We start from the raw sequence: 17,521 nt of genomic DNA on the forward strand, positions 1-17,521 counted from the left end.
CTAATCTGTGCTACTTTGGGGTGGACAATTACTGACCACACCTACTGTAATCAAGTACAATTAAAGTACACAGAGTGACATAATGTAGGCTATTGTGGGAAAAATACAGTACACTGTTAAAGATGAATTACGCAACAGTACACCACATAGTTACAATTAGCTCCCTCTTTTCCTGCATTATGAGTACTTTTAGTTTCGATACTTTTAACTGCATTTTGCTGATAATACAAATACAAACTTTTACTAAGGTAGGTTTTAAATTCACTTGCGGATGTGCAATTAAATTGCACTTAAGGGAGCTACAGTGTGCGGCCTTTATTTATATTTTCATTGCTGTCTTTTCTTCGTCCAGCACAACGGTTTAGGATGCGCATGACTACTTTACATTGTCAGGTTTTAAAAGCAGGAATTTACTTGTAATGGAGTATCTTTTGTTGGTCTCAATGCACATACACAGAAATAGACGTAAAGGTAAAACAAGGACAACGAAGCTGAACAAATCTCCTCCCCTCTCTCATTCCCCAAAAGATTTCCTCGAGCAAGACGCTGGACTCGCTTGTGCGTTTCTGTGGACCTTTGTGGGTTAAAATGTTGCCTGGTAACCAGACAAATCTGCAAGCTCCTGTTTTATTAGCTCTGGGAGATGCCATTTAATTTGCATTTGCGAATTGGTCTGGCGATGTCAGGTTATACAAGAAGCAGGTTTTGCTGAGAAAGAGAAGCACGGCCGTGACCTCACCTTAGGTAAATAAATGTCAAAAAAGTATTGATGTGGTAATACAAACATGTTCTAACAGAAGGTTACCTATTGAATTACTCAAAGGGATTTGTCCAGGGTTTTATCAGACCATCTGGTAAATTCAATATGTTTCAATTGCAGGTGCTCACTAAGTCTTGGGTGCTGACTAAGAAAAATTACCAGGTGTATGCCAAAGGCAAGAGAGCACTTGTTAGGCTTGAAACTGGTTTAACTGTGATGTTGGGTTTTCAACACATTCCAGTGCATAGAACCTGTCTTTCACTGGCACGACTTAAACTGGGGAGTTGTGTAACAGTGGGTGCTACATCCTTTCCCAGGGGCAACATACATTACATCTCGTACTTGCATAACTATTCTATTCTTTTTGATTAAATTCTATTAATTCATACTTGGGTTATTTTGATCAGTATCTTTTGTAGTTAAATGTAGCTGAATCAGGAATCAGATAATCAGGGATCATATTAACATTCATTATAAACCCTGTTGACGCCAAAAGACGAGCAGTAACTCAGATAATTTCTCCAGGGCTTGGACAGTCTGTGTTCAGGATCTTATTATAAGCTGCATAATATAAAAATATTCAGTTCACTAGGAAAACTTACAATGCTGATACTGAAGAACATTTACAGTACAGTTGTGTATGCGCTTGTACCAGTTTGTTTGGTCTTTTTTTATTATTCAAACAATGCTGGAACTACTGTGTATGTTACAATGAATGTTGCAAACATTATACTTTTGTCTTCAACAATATCTCTCTATCTGCTCTTGTGAATGTGAAATCTAGCATTTAAAGGTGCAGTGTGTAAGATTTGGTGGCATCTAGTGGTGTGGTTGCAGACTGCAACCAACTGAGTACCCCTCCGCTCACTCATGCTAGTAGCTCTTGAAGGAACTGGCCTTCTACCTCCGAGAGGTCAAGGCCCAGTTACGTGCTGGTTAATCTTGTGTGACAAAGAGATTTTCCAAACAGACGGGTTAAAGCATAATAATACAATTTATTCCGAACAATTAATGTTGCATAAGTAAGATAACAGAGTTTACAGAAATCTGGATCCAATCAACGTGTCCCTGACAACATACAATGCATGGGTCAGTTCGCGAAGTCTGAACCCCGAGCTATCCCTGATCCAGCGTTTTTATGGTTTACACAATATCAATAGTCATGAGCTTATGGCACGTGATGTTTTTGCTGCATATCTTCTTTTTTGTTTCTTCTTCTGACTCCATCCTCCCGTGACCTTCTGAAAAGAACAGAACATGCAGTCCCGTGTGCCTCCCCCCTGTCCTCGCCCTTGAGTAGTTCAAAGCCTCTCCAAATGCTGCCGGCGATTATTACAATGTGACTATATAGAAATCTACAGTCACCGAATCACCTCCTCAAGGAACAAAACTGAACAGCCCCAAGTCCTTCATTCCTTCACCCTGAGTTATGCCCTTAGAAGCTAATAATTGAGAGACGGCGGCGGTAGACGGTGACTACCCTCCAGTTCCCGCTCTGGTAAACACTGCTACCTCTGTCAACACTTTCGCCATTGTTTGCACTGTTAGCACCGTTGGCTGCGAGCCACTGGCTCACCATCGCCATGTTGAGAGTCATTGAGAGGAAATGGAAATGCTCCCAATCCCATATTTAGCGCCTTTTAAGGTATCACCAAAGTTATTACAATCCATCCTGAAGGGACCATGAATGTGTGTACCAAATTTTATGGCAATCGATGAAATTAGTTGTGGAAACATTTCACTCCAAACCATAAATGTGAATCTCATGACGCTAGAGGAAAGGTGAGTGGATCATAAAGTCATTAGGATTCATCGTCTGGGAGTTATGAATGTTTGCACAAAATTTTGTTCGAATCCATCGGGTAGGTGTCAATGTTGAGATATTTCACAGGGTAAATGAAAACTTTGAGCAGTCATTAGGACAAATCGCCGGGGCACCGTGAATATCTGTAACAAACATCATAACTATCCATCCAATAGTTTCCAGACAAGTCACTAAAAACCAAAGACACTAAAGGCAAAGTCGGAGGATCATGTTCATGAATGTATATACTAAATTCAATCTTAATCCATCCATTACTTGTTGAGATATTTCAGTCTAGACTGAAGTGGTGGACAGACCAACCAACCAACCAACCGACAGACAGACAGACAGATCGACAACCCTAGTGCATGGCTGGAAAAAAAAATGGCCCATTTTTTCTAGTTGAATAAACACAACACAAACAAAACTGTACGGTTTGTCTGAATGAAAGAGTGATCGGTATGTGCGTCACATGGCTGGTTCTCTTGGACTGCTGATGGAAGCAAATTCCATTTCATCCACTGCTTTTTCCATTTGGGTATTCGGGTTTTCAAAACACCACTACACGGGGAATTTCAGCTGGGCAATTCAAACCATTGTGCCATACCAGTCTGATGATTTTAGAGTTATATAAGGTCAACCGTTCGTATAAAGTTATAAAGTATACACCCCAATTAACCCTCCAGTTATGTGGGTTTATGAGTAAAGCCATGCTCGATCATATAGACTCATTGTACTCATAGGACTCCTTTGCATAGTTATATACTACTGAATTATATATTGACTAAAATTAAGGTATGAACAAGCACTAATTACAAATGCATAACTTGATGTGAGGAGTAATGCAGATGGTGATCACTCCTGTTGACTGATGAAAGCGAGACAGAAAATAATCCTCGCCCTTTGTGCTGTCCCTTCAAAGTTGATGTTTTCTGGCCTTTAGTTCACCAGCTTTCTATTCTGTTTTATATTTTACTAAATGTGAGAAGCTATCAGAGCTGCAGAAGGCTGAGTTACATATAGTAACCATTAGAAAATAGTTTTTTCATCAACACAGAGACACTTTAATATATAAACTGTCACTGGCAGAAGAATGCTGTATATACAGAAGAGACAGAATATAAAATTAGGTGATGACAGAGCAGTGTCACCACATGATGGACTTCTCATACATTCTCCCACTCTGAACTGCTGCACTATTAATAAGCTCCAGCTGTCTTCCCAAATTCCCCTTGTGAATGGGGAACTACACATATAAGCTCTACTTGGGATGAGACAAAATGACTCAACATACAAAGTCACACTGAAATGATGGTGTTTGGTGACTCTTCTGTGAGCTTTGTGCCTGCTCTTTGGGGCTCAACACGCTCGCTGGTAATCCATTTAATAAGAGGAGGAGTGTCAACAATCATGTGCCTTCCAGAATGACTGCTGAGGCAAATATAGCCAAGTATCCCGGGGTGACATTGAAGAGCGTCACGGCCTCGTGTGTTTATGTAGTAAACAGAAAGCTACAGTATGGTTTATGCGATTAAGTCAAGCACGGCTTAGTCAGAGAGCTATTTAGAGACTTCAGCTTTAATTGAGTTGCATTCAGAGTATCCCTTTCACAGTAAACATGATATGTCTGGGAGTCACACACACGCACACAAGTGTACAGGTGGATAAATAATGACGCCGACAAAAATACGCACCAGCATCAACCCCCCCCATTGTAAATTGAGAAGCAGAGCTGCAGCACACACGCGTTGGGCAACAAAGACACAATAAAACAGGCTGGTACAATAGGTACCAGTACAGACAGTGTAGATTTCACTGTATCTATCACAGATAAAGGATGACGTCTGTCTCTTCTAAAAACATTCACGGATCATGCAGTTTCAGCTTTTTAACAAGATGATAACAACAGAAGAATCAGAAAGGGATCATGTAGTTGCTCTGGCCAGGGTATGGGTAGATGCGTCTTACTGGTTTGGTACACCTCGCTCCGTCCACGCTGGCCCGGTGCGCGCACTCGTCGCTGTCAGTCCTGCAGGCACCGCAGTGGCAGCTGAGAGCCATGGGGTAGGTGAAGACGGCGTTGGTGTCAATGGGACAGCCGGGCAGTATGGCTGTGCGGTATTCCACCTTGTCATAGGTGCAGCCTCTCTGGATGAGGAAGCGTGGGCCGATTATATCCCTCATGTTGCTGTCCTGCTCACCACATACACAAACAAGAGTGAACTTATAATACATTTCAATTCCTTGAGAACACAAACATGTATTTAAGGTGCTTGTTTTCAACTAAAAAGGGAACTAAATGGGCTCAACATAGTTATATTTTTATGTGACTTGTACCTAATGTTAAACACAACTGTGAACTTTTCATGTTGTACTTATGGTAAATGGACTTGCTTTTATACAGCGCTTTTCTAGTCTACTTTACACTACATGTCAGCATTCACCCATTCACACACTGATGGCAGAGACTGCTAAGGTGCCAACTTTGCCCATCAGGATCTAATCTAAATACTATTCACACACCGATGGCTATGCCTTCGGGAGCAATTTGGGGTAAAGTGTCTTGCTCAAGGACATATCGACATGTGACCCAGAGCAGCCGGGGATCAAACCACCGACCTACCGATTTGTGGACGACCTGCTCTACCCTCTGAGCCACATCCGCCCTTATGTCAGGGATAATACCCAAAACGTTGTATGTTGACACGGGGACTTTGAAAAGGTTTGCTGTATTGTTGGTAAAAACTAAAATGAGTCAATAATCTTTTTGTTTACGATTTTAACTTTACTTTACTTGGGCATAAAACTGCTATTCGTACAAAAAATCTAAACTATCCTATGGCTGTTTATTACAATCAAGCAAGACATGGGAGTCAATCTTCACTGAAAACTGTTGCCCTCAAAGTCATACCTAACCATATAAAAGGTGGCGATAAACTAAGAAAACACTTCCAATGAGAAACATTTTGGATTGTCAATTTAAAGGCTACTAAGCCTCCAGGACTGAATGATGAAGTAGACTTTTTGCCATTCCGGTAATATCCTCTGACTTTCTAAACATCATGTACATTTAAAGTCCAGTGACTATCTTTTAAACATTGTTTACAATCTTTTTACATATCAACATTCTTACTATTACTTATTTGAGCATTATGCAATACTCCTTGACCTGACAAATTGCGATATGCCGATTTATTTCTTATTTATGCCAATTTTGTATTTACAATATAGCATAATCTGGTTTGATTATCTGTATTAATTATTAGTTATTGTGTTTTGTCCTGTTTGGGAAAATGTCTCCATTTTATTGCCTATGCTCCGAAAATAAAATAAAATAATAATCACTATACTGTATATTTTTTCACCTGAAGATGGAGCGCCTTAGGACGAGTTATCTAGCAAGACTTACTCGATTCTGTCTCTTATAATATATTTAAATTCCGTGAGATAACAAAACTTTATTTATGGGCTTGTTTTCAACTGAAGACGGAAAGAAATGGACCCAAAATATTTACATTTTTATGTCACTTGACCGTATGTAAAACACAACTGTGAACTTTTCATGTTGTACTTATGTCAGGAATAATACCTGAAAAGTTGTCTGTTTGAAAAGGTTTGCTGTATTTTTGATAAAAAATAAAATGAATCACTCTTCTTTTTTTTTTTACAATTCTAACTTTACTGCCAAATTTTGGTCAGATTTTAGTCATTTTCAACATTATAACCACATTTTAAACCTTCTGTTAAGAAGATGTCATAATATATTTTAAACATAAAGACCCAAAATTAATTTTGTTGTAAATGTTATGATTTTAATGGGAACATTTTTGTATTCATTAATGCAGTTTATCTAAACCACATACCTATGTTTCACTCTTTCATTTTCCATATTTAATATATTCTAAAATGTAATAAAATAGTACATATGCTTTTATAAGTTACAACTAAATTTTTTGAAAATACTTTCAATGTTTATTTTTCTGTATGATGGTTTTTCTGTCTTCTTTTTTTCCACCTGAAGGAATGAGTGACAATCTAGGACTTATACGTACCCTTGAGTAGCAAAATCCCATGCAGATGGTCGTGTTGATCGCCACACAGTAGTCGCACTCTGGCCTCTCCACGTACAGGGTGAAGTCGGTGGGTAAACACATGGGAACAGCTGGGCTGAACAGCAGAAAGAGGAGCCAGCAGGTGAACACTGCCGTCTCCATGTTAAGCAATGTTAATTTTTCCAAATCAATTTGGGACCTGTATGGGGAGGAAAGATAAAGAGACAAATTGACAACCATTTAACAGAGAGGATGAAAAGTTTTAAATATCATATGTGCTCCCCTCTGCATGTGTGTGTGTGTCACCTGCTTGAGAGATGCGGGCACCTGCAGGCCTGATGATGCTGTGAGTCTGAACATCCCTGCTGAACGGTATTTATGCAAACATTTTATAATCCACCTGCATCCAAGGTAGCAGTTATCTTCTATCTGTGACGAACAGGAAAAACTGAACTCTTAGTCCATTATATGGATGACATGAATTAATGATTTCCTTCAAGAACAAAGTCCATGCAATAACCAAAGGAAATTGACGCAATGGATTCTGCACCAGCTGAAAGCCTCTCTGCAACTTGTGTATCTGATTCGGTCCAAAGTGGTCTGAAACAGTGTCCACTAGATGTCTCAAACTGCCCAAAAGCTTCATTTCTTGCTTGAAAGAATGCATATTTTTACATAGAGCCTCTCAAATTTTAACTTGAGTTTTACTTCATTTTTCCAAAACAAACCTAATCTGTCTCTAATTTGGATAAAAATTAACTGAAGAAGCACTTATTTTACAACAAAACACGTCAGAGCACTTCCTGAAGGTGCATGTTGAAATGATGCTTCGGTGCATTGTAGATTCTACACCAGTCAGCAATGTGCACAATAAATGATCACAAACTGTTCCAGTCCAAATTTGTAATGAACACGGGTAGAAAACATCCAGAGTAGGCTTATCTAATCTGCTCTCATAGAGAGTGAATTAAAAACTGTTGCAGTAGCATTCATCTCTGAACACCACATTCTTCAGATACAGGCGTCAAACTACTGACAAGTCAGTACCTGGACTTAAAAAGTGAGGAGTACAATTTTCTAGCCAACTGCGTAGGAATTTCCTTATCTATATTTTTGTTTAATGATTGTCGAGGGTAGTCAAAGTACAGTAAAGCGGTTGTTTTTAATGCTATTGTTGTGTTTGTTTTTATCTCTTTATCTATAATTTAATAGAAATCCTACAAACACATTTTTGTTGGCATTCATGGGGTCTGTTATAAATACAATGGACAGACTGATTTTCTTCTTTTTCATTTCAATCGCAGGCTGACATGTGTAGTCACGTGTGTAAATGCTCGCAAAGAATATTACAATACAGTGAGTCAGTCATTGTCCAGTTTAGCAGCTCATTCCTTCGCCCAGCTCTTACTCATCTTTACAAACATTAACAGTATGTGCCATTTTACATTAACTTGTTTTAAGATTTGACTGGAACTGATGTTCTCATCAAGAGCGACTTAAATGAAATCAACCATAAAATCTCTATTCAATAGATTTCTAATATTACAAGTAATTAGACTTAATATCTGTTGTACTGACATAAAGGCACCGGCCAACTGCTTACACCTACTTTTCCACTATTTATTACCGTAGTTGTCACATATTTCCCTCGACCCCTACGTTTTTGAAATAACATGCTTCCCTTTGCATTACTGGAGTGATAATCAAAGATAGAGATATGCCAAGTAAAGCAATGTAATCACATTACCCCGAGTTACCCAACCATAAAGGTTTAACCGGTCCTGCCTCCTGAAATTCCTCACATAATGAATGACTACTGAGTAACCTGGAGTTGTATAAAGACCCCTCCTGGGTGTGAATGGAGACCCTTTGACAGCAGAAAATGTCAGAACAAACCACTAGATTATCACCTTTTACGATCACTGTAATTATGGCTGACTTCAGTACCGTGTGTCCTTGATGGATTATTAACTAAAGCGAACTAATCTTTAGAGTCTGCCGAAAGCATCAGAGTGGACCAGATTCCTGCCAATTGCAGGACTTGTACGGTGGTTGAAGTGTCTCATTCTTCTACTATCAGTCGGAGCGACTCTGATAGTTGATGGTTGGATTGGAAAAAGCCGAAAACAACCGAGGGAGGACTAAAACCCTGAAATCTTTGGATTGATCTATTCTTTGTTTGAAGGTTTGAAGGGAAACTTTTAACATGAGAGCAGCTGATTTAAAAACATCTCGCAGTTGAAGTCTGAAATGCACTGATAAGAATTTTTCTGTTTGTCTTGAGTGTGTATTTCTGCTGTTGGTATTGGTATACAACTGGAGTTGAGGACAATTTCAGGATAAGTTAGAGGGAAGAACATTAAACGTTAGCAAGCTTGCATAATACAGAAGTATTCTTAACGACAGTTCAGAGAGAAGCTCCTTCTGCTGATCTAACCATGGTTGGTACAGGTGGTCAAGTGGCCACGTTCTCTGTGTGGGACTATGTGGTGTTCGCTGGCACAATTGTCGGGGCAGCTGGCATCGGCCTTTTCCAAGCCATCCGAAGCCGCAAGGACATCAGCAGCGCCGAATTCCTGCTGGGAGGACGGCAAATGACAGCTGTGCCAGTTGCCATGTCGCTCACTGCCAGCTTCATGTCTGGCATCACTGTCATTGGCACACCTACTGAGGCCTACCGGTACGGAACTGCCTTCTGGCTCTTCGGCTTCTCCTATGCCATCATGTCTGCCGTCACTGCTGAGATCTTTGTCCCGCTCTTCTACAGACTGCAGATCACCAGCGCCTATGAGGTGAGCAAATGTCACAGACTGTAAATGATTATAATGGTACAAAGGCTGGCTAAAATGTAAGGATCAATAAAGCGAGGACGCTTTAATGATAGCTCCAATAAAGCAAGCCAGACTTTTACAAGTTAATGTGGCTAATGATCCATCCACTACAGTTGATTTAAAGTGATCTGGGGTTAATGGCCATCAAAGGCTGTACAGAATCCAACTGCTACAAAAGTATTTCCTTCAAAATGGAGAAACAAAAACAAATTGTAAATAAGGATGTTTAAATTAAACTATTGTGTGTGAACCAAATCGACGTTTTTTCTTTCATTTCTAGTACCTGGAGTTGCGTTTCAGCCGGCCCATTCGGATAATCGGGACATCAATGTACATCGTACAGACGGTAACTAAAACATTTTTCTAATATTCAATGACCTTTTGTGTTTAGATAATTAAAAATAAAAGTTCATGAAGAATGGAACAAGCATTCGTAATCAACATGTAACATGGTAAAAAGCACCTGTTCTTTTTCTTTTTGACTTTATGTAAAATTGATACCAATTCCAAGATTAATATGAATCACAAGCTTGTTGTGTTTCCATCCAATTAAACTAATGGTGGCATCCTTCGTCAGGCCCTGTACACCGGTCTGGTCATCTATGCTCCAGCTCTTGCGCTAAATCAAAGTAAGTTTATACATGGGCTGTTCCCGCAACACTTATGAATAAAAAGTACTTTATATGACGCTTTAGTCTTCCAGAGGTACCTGTGTTAGTGGTAATTTGATTTGTCCTGATAACAAAGTTTATATAATACCAAGTTGTTATAGCTGTGCTTCTTTCTCGTTAAACACAGATTGAACCTAGGTGGTTCATGTCACGGTGACCATGTCACGCTTGCTTCTGTTTTAAATAAAGGGAAAATGTATCGCTATTGTCAAGTAAAAAAATATGGATCAATACATCATTTCAGAGAGGTTATGTGGATACTTTGGCTTGAATTTACTAAAACTGTCACATGTTATGCCTCAATAGGTTTATTTTGAAATCATAATGGAGCTTGTTTTTTGTGATTTCTCAGTCACAGGACTTGATCTATGGGGAGTGCTGGTGGCTACAGGAGCGGTGTGCATCCTCTACTGCACTGTGGTTGGTATTGTGCATTTCAAAAAGTTAAGAAGAATTAATAATCTGCATGCCGAGGAGTATACAATAGGGCTGCACGATTTAATAAGAAAAAATATCTAATTGCGATTATTTTGACTGATATTGCAACTGCGATATGATTTGCGATTTTAGAAGGAATGATCATTTTTACATCATTATTCTTATTTTCATTGAAAAACATATTAAAATGATTGTGGTGTGATTTTTGGGGGGATCTGCAAACAAAGTCTGTAGAATATGATGCGTAGGCCAGGACATCTCTGCAGCACCACAATATTTAATTTAAAAACGCTATTTTGACACACATTTCACCTTTAACAAATTTTGCGATTTTATCCTGAGATTTGAGAATTGCAGTAGGCAATCTTGCAATTTCGATAACATTTGGATTAATTGTGCAGCCCTAGTATACAAGTATGTATACCTGTATACAAACATTGACTGAAATCCTCGAGTTCAAGTGTGCTTGTATTTGAAAAATAGTACACTAAAAGCAGTCTGGTAATTGGCTTTTAGGACCAATTTTTGGTACCACTTTGGTATCATCATCCACCTATTTTACTGTCTGATTTGCTTGTGAAACTAAAGCAAGTTGTTCTCTGCATGATAATGTGCAATCGTACACAATTTAACATCACAGCAAGCCTCAACTAGCACTAAATTGGAAAGACTTCACAAATGGAAATGATAAGCTGACTCCGACATGGGTTTTGTTTCAGGGCGGTTTGAAAGCAGTAATCTGGACAGACGTGCTGCAGATGGTGATCATGCTGGCAGGTTTTGTGGCTGTTATAGCTAGAGGAGCTGTACTGCAGGGAGGCCTGACGAAGATCTGGGAAGACGCCGGCCAAGGAGGCCGACTAGAGGCGTTTGAGTAAGTGCACAAGCAGAGTTGTCCAAGATAGCATTTGTTGTTAGTTTGTTTCAAACCATTAATTATGATACCGCATTGGGTGGGGCTTCCTGAATCAGAAAAATTAGATTGCAGCCACAGAAGAAAAAAATCAGCTTTACTTTCCTATAATTGTTTTCTGTGACTCCACAGTAATTGCTCTGTAGAAAGAAGGTTCACTGTAAACTGTTCTGCACACAATCATCAATAAAATTGACTATCAATTCTGCTTATTGCCCCAAAAGTGTCATCTCAAACTTTTACACGTTTTATCACAGTTTTGACCCGGATCCTCTGAAGCGGCACACTTTCTGGACTATCGTAGTCGGTGGGAGCATCATGTGGGTGTCCGTCTACTCAATCAACCAGTCCCAGGTGCAACGCTACATCTCCTGCAAAACCTTGGGACATGCCAAGATGTGAGCGCTCCCATTATGCTATGCAATTGGTATTTTATAAGCTGTGAGCAAAGGTTCGTGCACCGACATGTCCTCTTTTGTCCCTCAGGTCTCTGTATGTGAACATGGTTGGCCTGTGGGTGACTGTGAGTCTGGCTGTGTTTTCTGGCCTCACCATGTTCTCCATTTACAAGAACTGTGACCCATTTACAAACGGCGATATAACCACCCAAGACCAGGTAACTGCAGCTGGAATTGTCTTTTTACTCATTAACACATGGGCGTCATTCTGTTCGTTGTGTTAACAGTAAAAATGGCTTATATTTGCAAACCAGCTGCTGCCCTACCTTGTGATGGATATTCTGGCAGACTACCCAGGAATCCCTGGCTTGTTTGTGGCTGCTGCATACAGTGGGACTCTTAGGTGAGACCTGAGACAAGCAAACAAGGAAAAATTTATCATTTTACTTCAGAGTTAGAAATGCTGTGTGGTAAGGAAATGATCTTGTAGATAAGGTGTTATGGTAAGGAAAGAATAAGCTGACAATACCTGGCTTATATTGTTTCCTGAGAAAAGTCCACATCATTGTTGTTGTAGTCATTTTATTCATGCATGATGCACAAAACGACCATCTGCATGCTGCTACCTGAGACTTATCTTATCTGTAATCTATTCATTCAAATGCATCAGTCTTCCTGTTCTGTCCGGTGACTAAAAGCTTACTTTTGCATGTTTTCCAGCACGGTGTCCTCCAGCATTAACGCCCTTGTTGCTGTCACCATGGAAGACTTTATTCTTCCACTGTGCAAAAACCTCACAGAGAAACAGGTGTCCTGGCTCAACATGGGTCTGAGTAAGTTTAAAAAAATGCTCTCACAGTAGCCCAAGAATGAGCAGGCATCAGCAAAGCGTAAAGCAATGAGTGACTAATGCTAAGAAAAAACTGTTACGGTACATTCTGATCATAAATATCACAATATTGTACAGTACGACTCCTGGAAGCTCACAAGATACCAGTACACAATAAGATAACCAGTATCTTATCTTGTTATTTAAAGTGTTTCCAGTTGCACCGTACGAGTTACGACATGATTAGAAGCGTGTAAACAATAGACGGCCTGATAGCTGTGAAAAAAGAAAAACTTGTTACTTTAACGACAAAATGAAATCATTATTTGTGAAGAGTTTCTAAAAGCAGACTTCAAAGGGCTCAATGTAAAAGCAGTAGTTAATCTGTAGTGTTTCAACAGGTAGATTTACTGAGAGAAACATGAACAGGCAGGCACATCTACCATATGTCTTTTGGGAGTAAGATCGAGGGTGTGGCTCCATGGTGTATTTAAACAAGATCATAATGTTCTTCTTCATTTGTTGATTAGAGTGTTATTACATAACACTATTTAATACCTGTATCACAGCTAAGAGTGAAAGTTTGATGGAAAAAAACAGTGAGGATGATTGGGCCTAGGAAAGGGACAAAAAACAGATGGAGGGATTAAACACTTAAACTGTATTAATTTCATTTAAGTTTTTGCTAAAAGTGACACTTGCCTGTATTGGAAGATGAGCATCCTAGCAACTGCAGCAAACAGTAGTAACAGCACTTGCTATATGTCTGATAGTGCTGATTGAAACGTCACAAAAAAGATCTGTCTCCTGCGCACACAGACCACTGTCGCAACAATCCTACTTTCAGTTTATGTATGTGTCCCGGCAGCCCGTAATCGGATACAGAAATACTTTATAACTAATAGGGCTGTCCCGAATACCATTTTTTGGGCTTCGAAGCTTTGAGGAGAAATATCGAAGGTATTCAAAGCTCCGAGGTGTGGTAGGCTGACATGTTCTTCTGTCTGTCTGTCTCCATCTCCCCCGTTTCAGTGCCCGGGACAGTGCCGCTGCCACACTACTGTACACACACACACCTCTACACACAACAAACAGTGATATCCGTCTGAAAATTACTAATAATAATTCATTCTGAATGTGAATAATGAATAATGTTGTAGGATTATTCCATATTTTATGGGCTATTTTGGGATTTATACATTATTATTACATACTTATAAAAAAACAAAAGCAAAGCATTTGAATACTGATTTGGATGTTGATTACCATGGCAACGGTCAAAGCTTCAAAGCTTTGAAGCATTCGGGTCAGCCCTAATAACTAACACGACTGTCTATGACAGGTAAGAGACCTTTGTAAGGCCTTTTTAAAAACTGAATTCAATGTATTTTAAGACTTTTCAAGACCTGTCGATAGCCTGGATAAGCAAGAAAAACGGTTTTTAAAATGCACTGAGCCCAAAAAGCACTATTTACTATCAACCTCAGTTATAGCCATCACTACATTTTCATGAGAACATTTAAATGTCGAGAAAACTTAAGAAAATGTTTAGCTAACCTGCCATATAATTTGCACCAAAGAATGTTTGGATCTACTCTTTGAAAGCTGCACTTTCTTTTATTTCAATATTGTTGAATTTATCATCTCCCAGGTGTATTATTTGGTGCCCTCTGTATTGGGATGGCTGGAGTTGCTTCAGTGATGGGAAGCGTTTTGCAGGTAAGTACTGTTATTGCTCTACAGCACCACCTAGAGCTGAACACTAAGAACTACAAGCCTGACAGTTTTCTGTTTCCAGGCAGCTCTGTCCATATTTGGCATGATCAGCGGGCCTCTTCTTGGTCTTTACCTTTTAGGCATGCTGTTCCGCACATCGAATTCAATAGTGAGTATTTTCTTTTACTGGAACATCTGCTTGCCAACTGCACCCTCTGACGGCACAAAGAAGTATAGCTAATAAAACAACTGTGACACATCCAGGAAGTATTTGACTGCAGTTGTATTGACTTTGCAGGGAGGGCTTGTGGGAATGATCATTGGTCTAGTGTTGACCCTGTGGGTGGGGATCGGAGGCCAGATTTACCCACCAACAGTTGGAAAGACAAATCCTCTCCATGTCAGCACGGCCGGCTGCAACAACACAATGGGCCAAAACTACACAACGACAGCTCCGTGGACAAGTGCAGTGCCTGAGTGAGTCATATTACATGAAACATACGACCATCTGCTGTCACTAAAGCACATGATATGGTCACAGTATGTTAGCAATTTAATGTAGCAAATGAATACAGAATTATTTAATGCTTTAAAAAATGGCCTAAAAAGACTTACATTTGTCAATTCATCACGAAAAGAAAAACTTAATAAACATATAAGTAAAAATTAATAGATTTTGCTGTCATCAAGGTAAAACCCGCTTACACAGGGAATACTCCCATTGGAATGCTACAACGCTATATCACTATATCCAAAAACTTAATTAAACTAGATCAAATATGCAGCACCCACTGCTTTTCTGGACTACATTTCAGAAATGTATTTTTGTATAGGCTTTAAATGCATTTCAAAATAAATTCTGAAACACAATTGATGTGCACAGTGATCGAGTGAAAATCCAAATCCAAAGACATTTAATCTAGAAGTATATGTATACCTGAGCTGCAACAACTAGTTGATTAATCGATTAGTCGATCAACAGAAAAGTATTCCGCAACTCATTTAACAAGCGATCGATTCCTCATATAATATTTTTAACATGGTGACGGCGAGCCAGCGGCTTGCAGCTAACGGTGCCAACAGTGCAAAAAACAGCAAAAGTGCTGACAGAGATAACAGCGAGGGGGAACCTGAGGGTGGGTGCTACACGGCGTTATCAGCTGTAACCGCTGTATAAGAGCAGTGCAGAGCAGCGGCCGTGAGCTAGCAAGTGGGGCAAGTTCACATGCACGAACATGCACTAAAAGGCATGTGCGGCCGGCCCGGCTATGTCAACAAAGCACGGAGAAGCTCTGATTACAACACACACAGATGGAGAACGACTTCGTTCTCTGCTCAGGTAGACATTGCTCCTCTATAACTTTAAATAGCAAAGTCTTCTGCTTTTTCTCTGTTTTATATCATTGTTAACTAACTATCTTTGGGTTTTGGACTGTTAGTTGGACAAAACAAACGATTAATCAAGATCTTAATCTGCAGATTAACTGATTAAAAAGATAATTGTTAGTTGCAGCCATGCTTCATACAGTATATCATCAGAAAGAAGTGGCAATCATGTTGGTGTTACAACAATGATTTCCTGTGTGTGTCAGTGTAAGGCCTCCTCTGGCAGAGACCTGGTACTCTCTGTCCTACCTCTACTTCTCTGCCTTGGGTACACTGACCACAATCGTGTTTGGACTGCTGGTGAGCATGATCACAGGTGAGACATTTCCTAACATCTACCTCCACTGCAGACATATATAATATGGAATATCATAATCTAAATCTACCATAAAACAGTTATGGGAATATGTCTTTCTTTTTAGGAGGATGCAAGCAAGAAAAAATGAACCCTGATCTGTTTGTGAAGACGAGTGACCTGATCTGCTTCAGCAGATGTAGTAAATCAGAGGTAGGAGACTGACACTCTTGTGGATAATTGGTAACAAAGTAAGGATATATTACATATATACAGATATATAGATTTTGTCATATGTTATTAATAGTTTGTTCTCAACCCACTACAGGCATCAGATGTCACAGAAAAGGCTGCAACAGATTTTCATATGGAAGCTGACAACCCAACATTCACAGACTCTGACGTGAAGAGTAAAGATGCTGAAAAAGCCACCAGACTGTAACGCTGCTATTATCGATACATTTTTCCTTCGTGGATACAATTTAATGCAATTGTTTTTATAAACATATAAATGACAAGTCACAATTGTTTTGCTGCTAAATCCCTGTGGTGCATTTGATTTGCAAAAACAAATAATTGTAGCTCCATTAGCAGCATGTGCCTATTTATGTTGATATGAATTATGATGTTTGAAACATGTTGCTTGAATTAAAACACTAAATAATTCAAATTTCACATTAAGAGCTTGACAACTACTGATAAAGGTTGGCATAACTAAAACGGAAATTTAAAAGGATATAATTGAAATTACAGAGCTTGCCTATTTATGTTGCTACTCTACTGAGGTGCTTAAACAACAGAAAAAAACAAGAAATGTACAGCAGGAAAATCTTCTGCAACATATGGTGGGATAACATAACCCATTAATTAAACTACAGCGTTTCAGCTATCATAGCCTAATATTCATTAGAACAACGGGGGAAAAAAAGCTTTTAAAATAACACAAGGTCACCACATCATTTGCCCCACTATGACTGAGCTGCTCCCATTTCCTGTTCAGCAGCCATGTGGCAACTTTACTTTTATTGCCCCTTTGTTCAATTGTTCTCCCTGATAGCAGCTGCTATGTTGTCTATGTGAAACGTTTCCTCCTTCATGTCACGCTGACACAGACAAGCACACTGTTTGATATTTTACAATATGTGTGAAGGCATTACTGTATTGAAGCAAACATTGAGTAACTGTTTGAGTTGTGTGTTTATTTGTTATTTTTATATGGAAATTGCACACAAATTTATGAAATACCTGTATGAATTAGTCACAAATTCTACTTGTTAATAAACATTTTGTACAAAGTTCAACCGTGTTGACTGAAAACACATACACAAGCATACAAATTCAGCACAGAGAACTCCAGTGAGTGTAGTATGACCTTTGTATGTTTCTGAGATAGAATACAGGAGAGTGAAGCCAAGAAAAATAATTTTA

At 39.2% G+C, this 17,521-nt stretch overlaps 2 protein-coding genes across 3 annotated transcripts; one reads left to right on the forward strand and one right to left on the reverse strand.

The window, feature by feature from the left end:
• Positions 1 to 1,735: 1,735 nt before the first annotated feature.
• Positions 1,736 to 14,593, reverse strand: tshba (thyroid stimulating hormone subunit beta a). Of its 2 annotated transcripts, XM_074640928.1 has the most exons (6): positions 12,194 to 14,593; positions 9,054 to 9,401; positions 6,927 to 7,045; positions 6,617 to 6,815; positions 4,533 to 4,757; positions 1,736 to 1,998 (listed from the first exon to the last, which is right to left on the reverse strand). In XM_074640928.1, the coding sequence occupies exons 2-6, from the start codon at positions 9,054 to 9,056 to the stop codon at positions 1,921 to 1,923; spliced, it is 624 nt and encodes a 207-aa protein (XP_074497029.1). In that variant the 5' UTR covers positions 9,057 to 9,401; positions 12,194 to 14,593; the 3' UTR covers positions 1,736 to 1,920. The 2 variants fall into 2 exon arrangements, with proteins under 2 accessions (XP_074497029.1, XP_074497039.1); XM_074640938.1 differs by lacking the exon at positions 1,736 to 1,998 and having other exon boundaries at positions 4,123 to 4,757; positions 12,194 to 14,590.
• Positions 8,579 to 17,388, forward strand: slc5a8l (solute carrier family 5 member 8, like). Its single transcript, XM_074640832.1, has 15 exons — positions 8,579 to 9,408; positions 9,728 to 9,793; positions 10,025 to 10,076; positions 10,471 to 10,538; positions 11,276 to 11,430; positions 11,727 to 11,867; positions 11,956 to 12,085; positions 12,182 to 12,270; positions 12,588 to 12,700; positions 14,348 to 14,415; positions 14,495 to 14,581; positions 14,711 to 14,889; positions 16,005 to 16,114; positions 16,221 to 16,306; positions 16,422 to 17,388. Exons 1-15 carry the CDS (start codon positions 9,055 to 9,057, stop codon positions 16,533 to 16,535), a joined length of 1,812 nt encoding a protein of 603 aa, XP_074496933.1. The 5' UTR covers positions 8,579 to 9,054; the 3' UTR covers positions 16,536 to 17,388.
• Positions 17,389 to 17,521: the final 133 nt, after the last annotated feature.

This window comes from Sebastes fasciatus, chromosome 1 (assembly GCF_043250625.1).
Source record: "Sebastes fasciatus isolate fSebFas1 chromosome 1, fSebFas1.pri, whole genome shotgun sequence".
In the NCBI taxonomy this organism is placed as follows: Eukaryota; Metazoa; Chordata; class Actinopteri; order Perciformes; family Sebastidae; genus Sebastes; species Sebastes fasciatus.